This window comes from Aulonocara stuartgranti, assembly GCF_965226115.1.
Source record: "Aulonocara stuartgranti genome assembly, chromosome: 19".
NCBI lineage: Eukaryota > Metazoa > Chordata > Actinopteri > Cichliformes > Cichlidae > Aulonocara > Aulonocara stuartgranti.
The window spans coordinates 11,478,861-11,497,860 of NC_138955.1; the positions used below are offsets into that span (position 1 = coordinate 11,478,861).

Here is a 19,000-nt window from a genome sequence, read left to right on the forward strand (position 1 = left end):
AAAGTGCAAACCGATTTTAAGCCACCAAATAATACCATCTAGAAAGCATGGGCTGGCCTCCCCAGAGCCTGGACCAGAACATTATTGAAAAAGTGTGGGATCATCTACCACTATCCAAAGAGGAGCCATGAAAGTCCTTCAAGAAACATGGAGAACGATTCCTGATGGCATTTTTAAAGAAATTAAAAGAAACCATTTCACCTTTTTCTTACAATATGAAAAAATGGGGGATGGATCAAAACCTGAATCTTTGATCTAGACAGTACTTTACTTTACACATCCGTTTACTGTTAATGTGACAGCTCAATATCTCATCATAATTTTAGTCCAATATATTTTATTAACCATAGAAAATACAACAAATGACAGTATATTTTGGGTTCATTTTTTTCAAAAACCACAAAATAAATTCTAATTCTTGTTTTTGATCATTGTGCCAGGTTTTAGAATTATGAATGAGTTAATCAACACCTTTTAAAAAAAAAGAAATTAATACGTTTATATCATCAGAACAGCCCTTTTTGGTATTATTCTGAAAATTAAAGATCTGTTGTTTCCGGTGTGGTTGCCACGGATGTTGCGCAGGAGCTGCGTTTACGCGCCTTTGAGTTTTGCCCTAAAAACACTACGGAAGCCGCGTGGTTCCGATTGCTCGGTTTGTTTCGCTTCCTCTCCGTCAGGTTCCTCCCCGGCCCGAGCACGGAGTCAAGTTGAAAACACTCGGGGAGAGAAAAGAAGGCAAACTGTAGCGTGATAAAAGACGGCTTCGTTTTTCGCACCCGCGAGGACTGTCGTGAAATCTCAGCGTCAAATCGGGGCTTTAAACGGACTGAAAACAAACAGACACGGGGCGGAGTTTCGGTAGTTTTGGCCGGAGTGCGGTTGAGTTTTGCGGTTGAGAGCAACCGGTAAGTTAAGACTTCTTCATTCACTAGTCAGTGCAACACTTGTCTTAAACATTTTTGCTTCGGTTAGATCTTTTTCTGGCACAGGAAGCACCCAAACCGGATAGCATCTCCTTCCATAATTACTGAGAAGGCACTAAATCATACTGATCACTAGATGAGATTGAAAAAAAACTGTAATAAAGTACAGGAGGCAAAATACCAGTGTGAATTGGGTTTGTGGCTGGCTTCGCCACATTGTCATATTGTCAGAGCAATATAATAATTAACCCAAGTGATGTCAGTCTACAGGGACTGTGTTCACACAAACCGCTGGAATGTATTCTACAAAAATGAGTCTATAAATAAGCAAAACCTGCTTTAGTAATGACGGTACCGAGAGTGAGGTGTTGAAGTTGCACTCTTGAATGTGGTTTACATCTGTAGGACCACATTTTTAACTTAAGTAAGATGGACTTTAAATTAGGGCTGCCACGATTTGTCGACTAGTCACGATTACGTCGACTATCAAAATCGTCGACGACTGATTTAATAGTCGACGTGTCGTTTGAAGCTTTGTAAGATCGCAAAAGACGCAGGAATAATAGCAGGATTTAAGAGTGTAATAACGGACTGAAACAGAAGATGGCAGCACTGCATGTACAAGGATGCCAGCTGCCGTTAAACCCCGAAGAAGAAGAAGCAGCTGTGTCCCAGAATTCATAGCGCGGCCCAGCTTAGTTTCCAACAATGGCGGTAGCTAGTTAGTTTTAATATTACTCTTATTATTCTTTCTGGGTCACAAAATAAACGTTTAACATATTTTCAGGCGAGAATGTAGCTGTGTAAACCTCAAATATCGGCTCAGTTTATCAGGACACCACATATTTTCAAAAGCGCTCCGACGTTTTCGGAGACGTCTGTTACCCACTAGCTCGATAGCTAGCCGGGGGCTAGGTCACTAGCGCCGTGAGAACACCGGACTCCCGGCAAATTGTTTTCAAACCCACCGCCGTCTTTCGCGACTCAGGTTAAATATATATGAGTCACTTAGATAAATTAAAAATGTTGTTGTTTGGCTTTTTTTTTTTTTTTTTTTTAGTATTTTATTTGTTCCTGAGTAAATCGGTTTGGCTGAGATTAAAGTTATAGTTTTTACACAGCTGAATAAATGTCAAGCAGACAGCTGATTATCAGAAGTGTGAGATGCTGGAGAATATACTCCGGTGTCCTGTTATATTTTAGATAGCAAGGAGTTTATTCAGCTTTACCGAAACAATCTGCAAATTTCATTAAAATTGAATAAACTATCATCTTGTCTTTATTTTTAGTTAGCACCTTAAAAGCTTAAAGCTGTAAGCTAACGATAGTTATATAAGAGCAGATGCTGCTGGTGCAATAAGCTGTAGTTTTATGTCCAGTGGATGATGATCTGATTAGTCGACTAATCGCATAAATAATCGGTGACTAGTTGACTATCAAAATAATCGTTTGTGGCAGCCCTACTTTAAATGAATACAGCCTGTACTTGCAGAGAAATCACACACTTAAGTCAAATTTAAACCTAATTAGTGCATTTTTGTGACATTTAAACGTATTTTTGTTGTTGTTTCTAATTAAAATTGATAAAGAACAATCACGAATTTAGTAGTTTTCTAACAAACTTGTAGACATTGCACTGTAAACCAGCACGTGATCAATTCTGACTGTATAAAAATGAATCAGATAATTATAAATAGTCAGTTCTAGACATTTTTTTAAAACAAGAGCTAAACATGACTTTTTCTAAAAGGTGTTTGCCAAAACAACTTTCATCCTGGAAAATCGGAGCAATGTGGGCGTCACGTGACCCGGGCTTGCCAAAAAGTGTTATACATCTGTAAATCTGTGCCTGTCATTTCTCCATCCACACTGACTTTTGTAGTCGAGCAGGAAGCTAAAACATTGCGACTTTGATTTGTGAGTTTAGTTCTGTACCTGATACAAAGCCTAAAGCCCTCAGATTGCTTGCAGGTTGATTATTTTGAGCCATTAAACTGTTGACACGGGGGTGAAGTAGCTGTTTGGAAAAACAGGATAAGGTGTTCATTGTGGGTGTGCAGCTGGGCATATGTGGGTATATGCTTCATTTACTGTCAGACTTACGGTCAGGGAAGGAACGTAAATGGGAAGAGGAAGAACGTAAATGCAGTGTGTGTGTGTGTGTGTGTGTGTGTGTCTGTCTGTGTGGTGCACATAAATGTGTGATTTCTCATCTAACTGTATGTTTCTGCATATTTATGTCACTGAATGAAAGGAAGATGGAAGAAAGCTGTGTGTGTGTGCATGGCTTCATCACTCCTTCCATCACTCATTATCACTCCTTCCAGGAAGTACTCCACAGAATTTCCTTTTATAGAAGCTGAATACAAAAGACTTGTTGTCCACTTCCTGTAAACATCTTGCTGGCCGCGTTCTCCGCTCTCTGGTTGGCTAGAGTGATCCTGTGACCCTTTGTGGCTCAGGGAGTTCCAGGATGAGGAAGTAGGCTTCCCTTGATCACAGCCAACCACAGAGAATAGAAAGTACCCTGATGTAGTGAGAGAGTGGGGAATGAGGAATAGAAATGGTATAGGCACAGGCATGTTGCTGGCTTGGCGGGATTTTAAAGGCAACATATTTCAATAGAGCTGAAATAACTGCTCAATTAAAAACTTAGGTGATTGGGTGAAAGAAAACCTGACTAGTTTTAATAATTTTGTATTTTTTTTTTAAAGCATAAAAGCAAAACAATTGGGTCTAGCTTCTTAAATGTGAAAGTTTTCTCTTTGTTTCAGTTTCACATCATTGCAAGCTCAATACCATTAGATCCTGGGCTGTTGTCTAAAATTATTATTTCTACAGTACTCAATGCCGCCATGTAAAAAACACACAAGTGCACCGTGTGTTTCAGTAGTCTGCACAATGCAAATGCTAATAGCAGCTACCTGAAGCTATGCTGAAAGGCTTAAAGCTAAATGCAAACACAGTTTATGCTAGGAGTGAGACTCACCACAATGTCACTGCATGTTGCCCACAATAGTGTTGGTATTGTAATACAGCCATTCTGTGATTGTAACTTCAATGTTTACTTTGAAAGTGTTGATAGAAATGTATAGAAAAGGTCAGGGGTTGCGCTTTATAGAGCTAGAGAAAGCATATGGTAAGGTGCCAAGAGAGGAACTGTATTACTATATCAGGAAGTGGCAGAGAAGTTTGCAAGGGTGGTGCAGGACATGTAGGAGAACAGCGAGACAGTGGTGAGGAGTGACAGATGGGTTTAAGGTCGAGGTGGGATCTGCACTGAGCCCTTTCTTGTTTGCGATGGTGATGGACACGTTGACAGTTGAGGTCAAGCAGAAGAGGTAGTGAAGGTGGGTGAGTTTAAATGCCTGGGTTTAACCATGCAAAGCAATGGACAGTGAAGAAGAAAGCGCAGGTTGAGACAAGAATTGAGAGTGATTTATGACAGAAGGAAAGAAGCAAGAGTGAAAGGGTTGATTTACAAGATGGTAGCGCGGCCTGCTATGATGCGATCAATACGATTGCTTAGAGATGGTGAGATTAACCGAAAGATGCTAATTTTCCTGGGAGGGACCGGTATGGACAGGATTAGAAATGAGTGCATCAGAGGTATAGCTCAGGTTTAATGGTTTGAAGATTAAGTTAAAGAGGGAAGGGTGAGAGGGTTTATACATGTGCAAAGGTAGGCGATATACTGGATAAAGGAATGCTGAAAATGGAGCTGCTAGGCAGGAAGAAAAGATGTCAGATTATTAGTATGCTGATTTGTTTTCCGCTGATATCTTTCCCCTTGTGAGTTTTTTGTACTAGAACTTCTTTTCACTTTTTCACTTTCTTTTTCATTTGAGAAGTTCCACCACGAATGAGCAGTAACTCTAGTACGTCAGATTGTTGGGTTTATAGTGGCTGTCCTTCCTAACCATTGTGTTTTATTATTGTACCGCAAGAGGAAGCAGTGTGATACTGACATATTGATATTTTACCTCCACCCTATTATGTTTTACCCCAAAGCTACATGAAACACGATCAAATGCTCTATTGAAGCGTCTATTGGCAGAAGGAGGGTGTGTTTTAGGGCAGGGAATGTGTGTGTGTGAGGTATGCACAAGGCTTGTGTGTTTGTGATGAACAGGGCAACACACCCAGCTCCTGCTGCAGCCCTGCAGGCTATGGAATTCCTACAGAGAGACAACGTGTCTCAGCCTGAACAGCCTGCTCCCAAAATTCATCCCAACACACACACACACACACACACACACACACACACACACACACACACACACACACACACACACACATTTTCTGTGGAATTGGATATCAACGATGGATGGAGTCTAGTTTTTCCCGCTTGGGCAAGAATACACTTGTCCACTTTAGGATAACTGAGGAATGAGGCAGCCTGCTAAGACCTGCCCTGTGAGGGTGAAAAGATAGAGAGAGGGGTATAAGGAAAAGGGCGAGAGCTAAGTAGATAAATGAGCACCAGAGAAAGAGGTGCACAGATCCACTAGGAGTACAGCAGTTTTTATTGTTTACCTGGTCTTCTCTGAGGGGCAGAAGAAGCACAAAACAGGTTAGTGCTCACAGCTTAAAGAGATTTCAGGGCTTAAAGAGCATAAGGGGGGTGCCTCATTTTGAGTGGGTGGACTTTTGTGGACTTTGTTGCTGATGTTACTCTTGCCACAATAGAAAGCTTGACCTAAAGTGTGAAAACCAACTAGAGTTAACACACAGCCATCCATTGAGTCACTCTGAAGAGGAGAAAGCCTCTCACCTACAGTACAGTGATTCAGACATTATGCAGAAAGGGAAGTATTTAGCCTTGACAGTTAAATGTTAGCCTGTATCCATGTTGGGGCCTGAGGGCTTGGCTGTTACATAGAACTAATTTTATACCCACAAAGGCTCTGATTAATGTATCATGGAAATGGATCAGTGTTGAAATCCAGTGATTTAGTTTCTGTGTTTTGATTTTACTTTACAACCGAGTCAAGTCTGCAGAGCTTCTACGGCAAGGGGGAGGGTTTCTGTGTAAAGAAGAGGTCATAGGTATACCTAGCTGAGCCACGTTTGTTATATTGTTTTAGTACGAGCTGTGTCATCTGCGGTCAGACGCAGGAAGTGAGGAAACCTCTGTTTGCTTCCTATTTCCTGTCTGTGATGTCATCAAGAATGCAAGCAGCAGCTCAGAGCCGATCGAACTTCTTGCTTTGCAAGAGCCTAAAAGGTGCTTTTGAGGTTCAGGGTTTCTGTGTTTGCGCGTGTCTGTCTGCAATCTCAGTTTTCACCATATTAGGATAAACCCAAGTATGTGTACCTATGGGGAAGTAAGAAGTGGTAGTGTTTAAATTGGGACCAAAATAATTGACTATTTTGAGCATAAGAAGATTGGCCCTACGATAAATATCTTAATATATAAGACAATTTTATGTTGTTAATACAATTCAGAGATGACTAAGAAACTTTTTACTCTTGTAGCCAGCGTTTGAAATGACCTTTTGTGATTCTCCAAGCAAACATTTTTCTCGCCGGCTACTACTGTGCCTTGGATTGGCTAGTTTTTTGCCACTTCTTTATGGTTAGATGGTTAGGAGTGCCTCCTCATGATATACATGTGTCTGTGCATGTGTGGGTGAGTGAAAAGACTATTTAGGTACACGCATGAATGCACCAATGTGTCAGATGTACTTGGGGGGTGGACAGAAAATACAGCTGCAATTTGCACTTGCCACATGTTAAATACGGACATTGGTTGTTGCTTTATATAGTTTGGGACTTTATTCATGCAACAGATTAAGAGATGCTTAATGATTAATGATCATGCTGTACATGCCAATAAAGAAGCAAAACAAAGTTTCTTACATCAATTTCTAGTCCCTGTTTGTTTGTTATTGCACACTATTTCTAAAGAGATGGTCTTTTATGCAAAATATTGATCTTAAAAGTATCTAATAACAGTGCATTTCAGATGTGGTGGTGTAAGAAAAGTTAATTTTTTTCTGAGGTTCCCTGAAAACTGAAACATGGATGTATAAACAAGTACTAGGGCTGTGCGATATGACCAAATTCTGTGCATCTCGTGCAACTCAACTTGTGTGAAGTGTTTTCAGCTGGGCGTCGTGTACCCGGAGTCGAGTGTTTTGACCGATGCATGAAACTGCTGCGAGGAAAAGCCTGTTCTAACATTTGAGTCTAAGGTTTATTTTGAGCACCTGATGGCTCTTTTTTGTTTCTCATCTGTAAACTCTCTCCATAGTCTTTCACGTAATTCTTGCGTAGCTGGTAGAAGAGGTTTGTCATGTTTGAGTCTGGTGGGGACTGGTTTGCGGCATAATTTGCATAGTAGAGTTTTCTGGTTTGTGTCAGACTTTTCATAACCAAACCATGTCAATGCTACAGAGGTAGCCCCTCGTTTAGGAATAAGGGCCTTGATTTGTTTTCACTGTTCCTTCTGTTTGGAGCTACTTGGTTCTGCCTCCTCTTCACTGGTTATGCTGGTATTCTCTGTGCCCTGGTGAAAAAATATTGCCATAAACAGTGTATTTTGCAGCACAACAAAGCAAACGATAATGTATAATTTGAAACGACGGATGTTACCATATCGTCATCCGATATATTTTGTCATAGCGTAACAGCCCTAACAAGTACAGTACCTCTGCTTACTCCCATTTTCTATAATACTAATATTCTTGAATTCTTCAACAGCATAACTTTCTGAGTGCATCACTCACAGTTAAAAATAATGCTAATCTATATTATATACAGCCTTGGTCATCTTCTGTCTGAAGCATTAAACGTTATTCTGATTGGCTGCTTCTTGCAAATAGAAGGTTTCTGTGCTGACAACTTGTGTGTCTGAGATGACCATATAAGGACATGTGCTTTCATTGACATCATGCAGATCTAAGAGTACAGAAACGGTCTGAAACGGTGTGCTTAGAACAGTCTGAATCCTGAGCTTTTGCCTCACTGGAGGTACTTGAGCATTTGAGACTTTGGCAGTCGTTAATTTGACCATCCAACATGTAAAAGAAACATGTTTGTGTTTTAAATGGATTTTATAAATAGACACTATATTATTCAAATATTGATGATGGAAAATATATGGTATAGCCTCTTCTGAATGTGATCCAAACTGTCTTTTATCTGTGCATGGACTCCTCAAATTTCTCTCCATTACTGGATGAATGCAACCTGCAGCTGTTCAGTGGGCGTGGGCCGTGGCTGCCCCTAATGAACATATCATCATGCCATATCTCAGGCGTGTTCAGTAGGAGGTATATCAGGACTAAATGCTAGCCAGGAAGTGTCTGGATGTGCTTGTCATCCAGAATGAATGGCAGAAGTATAGGTTAGAAGACCTCGTCCCAGTAGCTTTGTCCAGTCAGAATTCCACCAGCAACGGTCTGAGCATGCCGACATGCCAATACCAGATTTTAATGTGAGTCAGTCACAGTGGCACTGAAGACAACATAAAGTGCTAAACTGACCCAGTTCTGAATTGCACAAGTGAGTTCATTTGTGTTTGGTAAAAAGTAAAAACCCAATTGACTGAAACAACAAACTAACAGAATATGTTTGGGTTCTCTATGAGATTATAATGACATACCAAAACAAAGGTTGAAAACACATTTCATGACATAAAATGTATTTATTTTTTTGACTAGTATATAACTAAATAAGGAAAGGAATAACAAACTTCTAAAGTTCAGTCTGAACACTGTTTTTAGGCCCTACTACCCTGATCAGGCCCTTTTTTAGGGCTGGTCTTTTCCCCTGTTATACACTTGTCATACCATTTGGCGTCACACTCATTTGCGCACTCTTATTCTCTTTCTGTCTGCTTTCCTTCCTCATTCATTTGTAACCGACTCAGCACGTCACTTTGCCGTTCAGCGTTGCTTCCTGTTCACATTTGGCTGGTTCCCTTCGCTCCAACAGTCAGAGCCGATTCTCACATTGCAGCATGGATGGATTAGTTATGTCTGTGTGAGTTTTTTTTTTTTCTTTCTAAATGTATTGTTTGGCTACTTCTTTTTCTGTGTGTGGCGTATGCTAAGCTTTATTCGAAGCAGCAACCATTTCTCTCTAACAGCTTGGCCTAACGTGCAATAGAAGTATTGCGACATGTGAAAAAACAGGAAGAAGAGGACCGCAGTTTTAGTGTGCACTGCGCTTTTTGGATGTTTGTGAAATTTGTGGATTTTTCTGGATGTCTGTTAAATTTGTGGACCCTGATTCTGCAGGTCGAGGTGAGTGTAGATGTGTGACAGCGGAGTGTGTGAGGATAAGCCCCCCGCCCCCCCTGTCAGGATGAGCAGCCAAGGAGGAGTCAAAGACGCCCAATCGACCAATCACAACTCTCGGCCACTTCCGTCTGCACCAGAGGAGAAGAAGCCTAGAAACAAGATCATCTCCATCTTTGGAGAGAAAGGTGAGACGTGGAGCACACACACATAAGTAAACCCAGACATTTAATATACTGCACAGTACCACAATAAAAGACCACACGAGTGGCCATGGAAGAATGTAACTTTGACCTCTGACCTTTGTCTGCAGCAGGCAAGAAAAAGGACCGGGATAAGGACAGACCTGAAATCTCCTCCCCATCAGACTTTGAACACACCATCCATGTGGGTTTTGATGCTGTTACTGGAGAATTCACGGTAAGTACCTTAAACAATGACCAGTGTTCACTTGCAAAATGAGATTTTAATTCATGCACTGATCTCACTGATACCTTGGCTTAAGGTATCTTCAGAGTACATCGAGTGTTAAATTAATGAACTGTAATCATATCTTTAAGGAAGAGTCTGGGAATGCTTCTTTTATGTTTGAGTAAACATCAGGCTTGATTAAAATATGGCTTTTCTTATTCATTGATAAAATGTTAAATGATGAGATGAAAATAAAATAAACACGTTTGTGTTGTCAATTTTTTTTTTCATCCATCCGTCCATCGTTGGCACTTAGCAGTCAGTCACAGGGCTAACAAAGCGAGACGGGTTTTGCAGTGCCAGTTTCACCAGCACTGCAAAAAGCCCTTAATTAGACAGCTGAGATCTCTGCATGCTGTCATCTTTTTACATTCCTCAGTGCCACATCATATATTTATTTGGTCTAATTGTTTATCAGTTTATGATTTTTCCATCGAGAGGCATTTTGACGTGAGCAGGTTGAACAGGCAAATTTTAATAGTAAATAATTTCTAAACATAGTTGGTTTATTAATATGTGCTTATGTGGATTCAGAGTCAGTAGTATGAGCAGAAACTAAATTACCTGATTCATTTTGTTAATGTAAACATTTTAGGCATTAATCCTATTATAGCATGTTAATTACAGGTTCAGTATCTAATAATTGGAGTGATTTCTGATTTATACTAGGCAAGCAGTTAAAAGTTACTGTCGCTGTGTAAAAGATGCAATTATCGCATTACATCTTTTACTTGCAGTCCATTATAGGTTAGGTATGTCAGCAATCTAACTTCAGATTTGTCAGTTAGTTCAGTGTGGTATGCAAAAGTTATTACTGTTAATCTCTGTAAGATCTGGTTTATTTGGACTAGCTTTGTTTACCATGTAAATCTCCACTTAGGAAATACTTGCTGTAAATAAGATAACTTGTGAGATTGTCAGCTGCAGTGCTTGCTGGGACAAGATGAGATCGCTGCAGCTGTCTGAGATTTTTAAAAAAAGAAGACGAATTTGTAGCATGCATTTGACTGTAAGACCCCTGCACATGGAGCTTCACTCAGAAATGTTCTAGATGTTTTTTGGTGGTTGGTGCACTCATGTGTAACTAGAGCTGGAGCTGAGCTTCCAGAGAAGTTGATCCAGTGATTCCACTGTGACGAGCCATGGAAAGTCCCAGGAATTTCCTGTTGTGCTGCTGTAAGATTTCTTGGTCAGGCGTGCAATATTTCATGCCCTTCTCTGTGTGGAGTCAGCATAAGTATTATATTCTTTAACCCTTGAAAACTGGAAGTCAGAAGACGGGTGACTTTTTTTTTTTTTGTTCTTGTTTTATTCAAAAAGAGATTATTGACATAAGCTAAAGGAAGTAAGAGTGAGAGAAAGGAACTACTGGCTAAAAAAGAATGGATGTCCAGCTGCATGAAATACTCTTCACTGTAAAAAAATTGTATCTGTGGGTCTTTTTGTGCAGGGCATGCCAGAGCAGTGGGCCCGTCTCCTTCAAACTTCCAACATCAGTAAATCAGAACAGAAACAAAATCCTCAGGCCGTCCTTGATGTTCTCAAGTTCTTCGACTCCACCAGTGGAAAACAGAAATACCTCAGTTTTTCTGGCGCGGGTTAGTTTTCTTTTTCTCAGCAGATAAATAAAAGCACGGTTTGGTGCAGGCTCACTTTTCTGTTCTTAAACTTTGAATTATTTTGTCTCTTTCAGACAAAGGATCACAGTCGGTGAGTAGCTCCATTCATTTTTTTCCTACTTTTATTCACTGCCTTTATTTGCATCAGCAAATTCAGACTAAAGTGCTATTTATGCGTTTATTGTTGCAGCCAGGCAAGCAGGGTACTGCAACCTCCCCATCAGGCAAGGATGACGACGACGACGATGAAGCTGATTCGCCGCCACCAATCGTGGCACCACGGCCAGAACACACGAAATCAGTGAGTTTGATGTTTTGTTTTCACAACTAAAACTAGACAGTAAATTAAAATAAATATATTGTAAGAATTTAATAGTCAAAATTGCTAGCAGGTTCAGTCGAAGTTTAGTATTTATTCAGGACTCATGGGGTTTTTTTTGTTTGTTTTATTTATTTATTTATTTTTTTGTGTGTGTGTCAGATGTACACGAAGACAGTTGAACCAATCCCAGCTCCAGTTGGAAATGCCACCTCTAAGGCAGCTGACAAGCAGAACAATACGCCAAGAAAGATGACTGATGATGAAATCATGGAAAAACTAAGTATGCAAAGCACCCACACACTAAAAATCATGAATCACAGCCCAACAGTATTTTTGGCTCTGGTGAAGCACTATTCACTTTATTTATTTTTTCCTGATTCTCAGGAACGATTGTGAGCATTGGAGATCCTAAGAAGAAATACACTCGCTATGACAAGATCGGTCAGGGGTGAGTTTTAATTCTGGCCACTGTGTATACTGAAAAATGTGAGAATGTGTAGCAAGTTGCTGGTTCAAAATGACAAGTTTAGTAGAATAAATTATGTACAGTAATTGTTGAAATTTTCACTTCTAGAGCGTCTGGCACAGTTTACACAGCCATCGATGTTGCCACAGGGCAAGAGGTAAGTGTTGGAGCCACTACCAAAATGTCTACCTCACATTTACCTCAGTTTTCAGAATGAAGTTGGATTGGGATTTATTTATTTAATTATTTATTTACAAGTTATTAATATATTATGAAACACATTCTGGTGGGGTTTTTTTAGTTCATGAAGTTACTTGAGGTGAGAGAAACACAATCGCAGCACATACTCACTTTAGTTTCAGTGGTTTTAATTAGTGCTGTCAATAGATTAAAAAAAATTAACTAACTAATCTCACAATTTTCTGTTATTAATTGCGATTAATCTCAATTACTTTATTAATAGCCTGGCTCCAATTACATTTTTTTATTCTTTATATTTTAAGTAATTATCGTTGTTCACCGAAGTCCAGTGGTCTCCGGTGAGAGCGACATTCCTTACTTGCACAAGCTTGCTGGACTGCTGAGCCCTCTGGTCCCCATACAAAGTGTGCAGTCTCGACACAATGGTTCCTCTCGAGGGCAGATTGTAACACTCATCTCCTGATGCAGCACGAATGACTTCTCTCAGTCCATCATCTTCTACTATGCTAACTGGTCGGCAGTTTTTAGCTATCCAAACAACCAAGGAATTGGTTACCTTTTCTCTCACATTTTTTGTTATTCGTCCACAAGCACCATATTCCTGAAGCGTAGACTGGCGAGGTCCCGTAGAGGTGGATTCAGTTGGGTGTTTTGCTCTCAGGTGATACGCTAGTGATGAACTGCTTCTGTGGTACTTGAATTCAGCGTTGCAAATTGTGCATCTTACTCTCGTTTTGTCCAACAAGCCATCAGGCAACTTCTTAAAGAGAAACTTTCCACCCAAAAGTCCGCCCTCGTCCATGCTTGCGTGTGTTAGCTAGTGTTAGCTAGATAGTAGCATGGTGTCACTTCTTCTTCTTCTTCTTCTTCTAATCATTTCTGTCAGGCCAAACGCCAGCATAGCACACTGTTGCCCCCTCCTCCAGAGGTGCTCATGAATTTAAAGGTCTTAGATTACAGGAAATTAATAAAAAAACAAAATCAGCGTTAAATTTTTTTAATGCATTAAACATTTCGCGTTGATCTTAACAATTAACGCGATAATTTTGACAGCACTAGTTTTAATATGTTAGAAGCACTAAACTATGTTGCAATATTGCTGTTTTGTTTCCGTCACCCTGTAGGTTTTTCCCCAAGAAGATATTAGGAGATCACAGTGGAAAAAAATGCTTTTTTTCACAGCACACACTTTGATATGCCTTATCACAAAAGCCACACGTGGTACTTCACTGACTGTATTAAACTTAGTTTGTTTAATTTCGATATCGAATTTCATGATTCTGGCATTCTGCTGAATTAGCTTATAGAGATTTCTGATGTAAAAAGTTGCAAATAACATTTGCAACTTGTGAATCTTGTGATTAATCAATCAATCTCAGACTACAGCTGGAAACCAGAAAGCTTATCATACTTTTAATCTTGTCCTTGCCTACAGCGGTTTATGCTGCCGAGTCTTGGGCGTGCTGGCTGTCGCACTCATTGCTAGCTGAGAGATTTGATAAAAATGAGCCATCGCTAATGAAATTTGTTTAATCTGTGTTTTAATAGTACAAGTACACTACCGGGTCTGTGCCAAGACTTCAAACCCCAGCATTTAGTCCTTATCAGAAGAATATACATTTTTCATATTGCAGTTATGGCTGACAAAGCAGTTTATTTTTTCTTTTGTTTTTACAATTTTACATTTCCTAGATTTGACTGTCCAAATTCAGGAAAAAATTAGTTGCACCTTGTGATTGCTCAGATAGGTTTTGTGTGTGTTTTGAAGCAAATGTACAATATCTTGTCTTCTGCAGGTTGCCATCAAACAAATCAACTTGCAGAAGCAGCCAAAGAAGGAGCTAATTATCAATGAGATCCTGGTCATGAAGGAGCTGAAGAACCCCAACATTGTCAACTTCGTAGACAGGTAACATGCTGCACAGAAAAACATACAATACACCTCACAACACCAGCTGTGAGTGGACCGCTCTGTAAATCCGACCGTCTGTGCGTGTTTATAGTTTCCTTGTTGGAGACGAGCTTTTCGTGGTAATGGAATACCTGGCCGGCGGGTCGCTAACCGATGTTGTGACAGAGACCTGTATGGATGAAGCTCAAATTGCTGCTGTCTGCAGAGAGGTAGGATCTTTCTCAGACAGCCGAGCTAATGAAAACAGTTTGTCTATTGCAATTTTGGTGGATTATAATCTTCCTACCTACATACGTTCAGGTCCTTCAGGCCCTGGAGTTTCTCCATGCAAACCAGGTCATCCACAGGGACATCAAGAGTGACAACGTTCTCCTTGGGATGGACGGATCAGTCAAACTCAGTGAGTGAGAACGCATGCAGATGTGTACACATCCACGGATTGATAATATACTTCGAACAGAACAACACACTGCTTTTTCTTCTAATCTCAATTTATTTTTCTCTCTCTTTGCAGCTGACTTCGGTTTCTGTGCTCAGATTACCCCAGAGCAGAGCAAGCGCAGCACCATGGTGGGTACACCCTACTGGATGGCTCCAGAGGTAGTAACCCGGAAAGCCTATGGACCCAAAGTGGATATTTGGTCTCTGGGGATTATGGCCATAGAGATGGTGGAGGGAGAGCCTCCATACCTAAATGAAAATCCTCTCAGGGTGAGTGTGTGTTAGGAGCAGCAATGCCTGTTGTGATGTTTGTACAGTTACCTACACTAATACCTCCACTACAGGTTCAATATGTGAACCTGAGATTTAAGCTGCAAGTTTTTTGTTAAAGTTTTATCTTGAAAATCATAAAAAAGGAAATGTTAGTCTATTTTTTTCAGAATGAAATAATGCAGAAAAAGGAGAAAATCCTGACATTTAAGATGTTGGAAATAGAACATGTGTCACAGCTCTGTGGATGGAAATGTGCACATTCTGCTGGTCAGTACGTCAACCGTGTTGATCCAGGCTAAAATACCTCAGCAACTACCGAATGGAAAACCATTACATTATAACCTCGTGGCTGAGACGCTGAACCCTGATGACATTTGCGATCCTCTATTTTTGGATAGATGTTCGCTTTTTCACTTCACTTAAACCTAAAAATATGACAGCATCTACTAGATGGACAGGAACATTTTTTTTAAAACAATTCCTTAATGAAGAATTCTGACTTTTCCTATAGCACCACCTTGAGGTTGATGATTCTCTTTGTTTGCACAGTAATTTATGGGAAAATCTTTCCTAAAGTAAGATGATGAACATGGGGAACATTACACCTTCTTATCACTAAGCATGTGTCAGCGCAAGCATGTTATTGTTGCAGTTTTGGTCAAATATGAAAGGCTTACAGAGCTCATAGCAGGGCTGTAATGACTGGAGTCTGGCTTCTATCCAATCCAGCTCTGTGCAGTTATGGCAGTTTTTACTGATTTTCCACAAAAGATTACACACAGTAAGCAAAGATAGGAAATAACTGAACTGATAGCATTATTGCTTTAAAAAAACCTCAATAATGTGAAATTTATCACAATAACCGTGAAGGTAAAAATCTGGTGTTTTGACTGTCCCAATCCAATTTATAAGAAATTACATTTGTGTTTAAAGACTAGTGCTTAAAAATATTTTGCCCTACATTTCTTACTTTGCCATTATCCTGGTTTTAGGCATTGTATTTAATCGCCACCAATGGGACCCCTGAGCTACAGAACCCAGAGAAGCTGTCTCCTGTGTTCAGATCTTTCCTTAACCTTTGTCTGGAGATGGACGTGGAGAAACGAGGGTCAGGCAGACAGCTGCTGCAGGTAGAAAAGACCTATTCATCCGACCCAAATTCAAGATGTCTTTAAATGTTGAATCTAGATTTTTTTTTTTCTTATGCATCTCAGTGAATTATGTACACCGTTATCTAAGTTCACCCCCTAACTTATAAAATTTCACATATCCACTTTTTTCCATTCAGCATCCATTCCTGAAGGTGGCGAAGCCTCTATCCAGCCTCACCCCGCTCATCCTGGCAGCCAAGGAAGCCATCAGGAGCAATCGCTAAATCCTGGCCTGCAAAGACTCCAAGCCAGCATCTCCTGCTGGTCCACATATGACGACTATCTGCAGTGTGTTAGTGTTAATGATTTTTTTCCAAAAGGGCATAAAATGCTGCTCCACTCTTCCCGGTGTTTCCACACAGATATTTATCTTACCTTTGTGCCTTGTTCTAAAGCTGCATATAGCCATAATATGTTATCCATTTGTTTTGTGTTTGTATGTAAGTGATGTTGAAACTGGTTATCTGTGCATAACCGATGCATTATCATTGTTAATTTAGACACCGAGGGCCATATTCGTAAAGAATCTTGGTTTACGACTTGTTCCACTAAAAAGCCCAGAACAGAACAGAGGTGAACCTTACGCTTAATTAATAAAATTGCTATCTTTACATTGATCTTTTTATTTGTGAACACTGTGTCAGTAAAGTGACATATCCTAATTAAAATGGAAAAATAAATGCCAGGAGCTTCACGTTTAAATTATTTTCTTCTCTTTAGATCTCAGTGTTATGACAGGAGCACAACATGGTTTTGTTTATCATTCTACCATGTGACCATGCAGCTGGTTTCTGTGGTTATTTCTGCTGTGGTTGCACATGTGCGTTGTGACTAACTGGATCCAAAACTTTTAAATGTGACATTTAAAAATCATGGTGTGCTAAAACTGTGGCCGAGGATGGGACAATGCAGTCTTTATGGAGTGAAAAACAAGGCCAGTGTACTGTATCTGAATGAAAATATTCCCATTCCAGTAAAGTCGGGTCTTTGTTATATATTTTTGTTTGCAGTCTGCTTTTTTTAATTATCTTAAATTGGAAGATGAATAATGTCCACACTTCATGTTTCGGCCCTCTGTTGGTAGTTGGGGGTATTGCAGGCACCAAAAAACAAAATTACGCATACAGCTTTGCCATGAAAACACATCTGCAGGATCTCCTACAGATTATGGATCTGAACACTGTTTACTGCATCACCAATACTTTTTAGCTTATCAGTTCAGCCACACTTTTTCTCAGAAAGCTTTGTCGTCATTTTTTCTTTGTTTCTCTTTGTCTTTTCTAATTGATGCCTTATTGTTGGTAGTAGTGCAACAGAAATGCTGTATGCAGTTGTTTGACAGCGTTAAACTGGAGGATTTTTTTTATTTTTACATTTTGTATATTTGTGTAGTGTCTTGTATTGTGAACAGCTTTTAGTATGTACATTGTTTTATATTTGTAACTAACATAACAGAAGAGCATTTCAGGGGGGTTTTTTCCAGAATTTTTTTCTTGTTTATCAACTCATCATTGGTTTCCTGAACTGTGCAATTATGAGCTCAGAAATTAGTAACACTATATAATACGGCCCACGATTTAAAGGTGTCTTTCACCTGTAATTAAAAGGAATTTTAGTGTTTTTTATTTGAAATTACAATATAATTCTATTTACCTAAAAATACTTATAGTTGGATCCAGATAGCTTGGTAGGCTGGAATATGAGGGCAATCAGTCAGAATTTTACAAGAAACAAAGAAATTGTTAAATAATTAAGTTTAGGCAGTGTGCAATTTGACAAACAGCGATTCCCCATCGTACTTTTCATGGTGGGGCCGTATTATAGAGTGGATTAATCTTGCCTTTTTACATCCTTATTTAATATTCATTATGTTGATGTTGCATGATGGATGTTCTATTATCCTTTTATTTTACCAAAATACATGTGATGAGAACTGTTCTCCCTTACCAACTTGCAAGAAAAAATAAATACCATCAATAATTGCAGGCTTATGTAAGCTCGATGATGAAGTCTTTTTTTTCTCACAAAAACTGTTCAAACGTAATTTTGAAAAGTAGTGTAAGGCATGTCTCCTTTCCTGTAAAATGACTGGATGTTAAACAAGGTTAAGCCACTTCATAATTTAGCTCACACGCCCAAAACTAAAGTGTGCTTACAGTGTCAGATGGGGAAATATAGTTTTTCTGCAACGATTACAAAAAAAAGTTACGCAGTACTTAGCGTGTAATTTGAGTCTCCTTCCCTTTGAAATTTAAGGAGCACTTCAAATTATGTATGCACTACTTCTTCTTTCATTCATTACAAAATAGTTAAATTTACTTACATTACAATGATTTCTTTGTTTCTGACCAACAATGTCGTTTTGAAAATCTCCTGTAAAAGCCTGATTTGTTACCCTCTTATTCTAGTGTAGTTAACTTAGTATGTGTAGGTAAATATAATTGCTATATAAGTATTCATTTAGAAAATATAATTTATAATAGTATTAGAAAATATAATTTCTTGTAGTATTAGAAATTATGGCCGTATTATAAAATATTACCTCAAAATCATATAATGTATTGAGAACCCTGAGATGCTCAGACCTGTGTTAGGCATCATTTAGAAATAAAATGGGAAAAAAGTGTTTGTTTTAGCGTGATTGGAATAACAGCTGCGATTGGCTTCTACTACCTCATTTTTCATAGTTCAAGTTTAGACAACGACTGGAAACAATGAAACGTTGCTTGTAACATATCCTTGATGCGGTAAAAACGTGTGTAATTTCGGCAGAAATTATAATAAAGGTGAGCCTTAAAGATTTGTGTCTCGGTTAATATGACTCATAGATGTAACTAAAGTTGAAGTGACTGTTAGCATTTTTTGTCTTGACTACGAAAAAACGACCAAAAAGGATGGTATGCAGAAAACTTAAGTAAGATAATAACAAGAGTAGTGAGGAAGTTCTGCAGAAGTTATCTTATGGTGTTTAC

General features: G+C 39.2%; 1 protein-coding gene across 5 annotated transcripts; it reads left to right on the forward strand.

Moving 5' to 3' along the window:
• The first annotated feature begins 594 nt into the window (after window positions 1-594).
• LOC309695909 (serine/threonine-protein kinase PAK 2-like) lies at window positions 595-18,019 on the forward strand. 5 transcript variants are annotated; one of them, XM_082516909.1, is made up of 15 exons: window positions 595-908; window positions 9,173-9,360; window positions 9,489-9,592; window positions 11,094-11,241; window positions 11,337-11,353; window positions 11,453-11,563; window positions 11,744-11,864; window positions 11,969-12,032; window positions 12,159-12,207; window positions 14,048-14,160; window positions 14,255-14,372; window positions 14,464-14,563; window positions 14,678-14,874; window positions 15,870-16,007; window positions 16,166-18,019. In XM_082516909.1, the coding sequence occupies exons 2-15, from the start codon at window positions 9,189-9,191 to the stop codon at window positions 16,250-16,252; spliced, it is 1,539 nt and encodes a 512-aa protein (XP_082373035.1). In that variant the 5' UTR covers window positions 595-908; window positions 9,173-9,188; the 3' UTR covers window positions 16,253-18,019. The 5 variants fall into 5 exon arrangements, with proteins under 5 accessions (XP_082373035.1, XP_082373031.1, XP_082373034.1 ...); XM_082516905.1 differs by having other exon boundaries at window positions 596-908; window positions 9,486-9,592; XM_082516908.1 differs by lacking the exon at window positions 595-908 and adding an exon at window positions 4,137-4,276 and having other exon boundaries at window positions 9,486-9,592.
• Window positions 18,020-19,000: the final 981 nt, after the last annotated feature.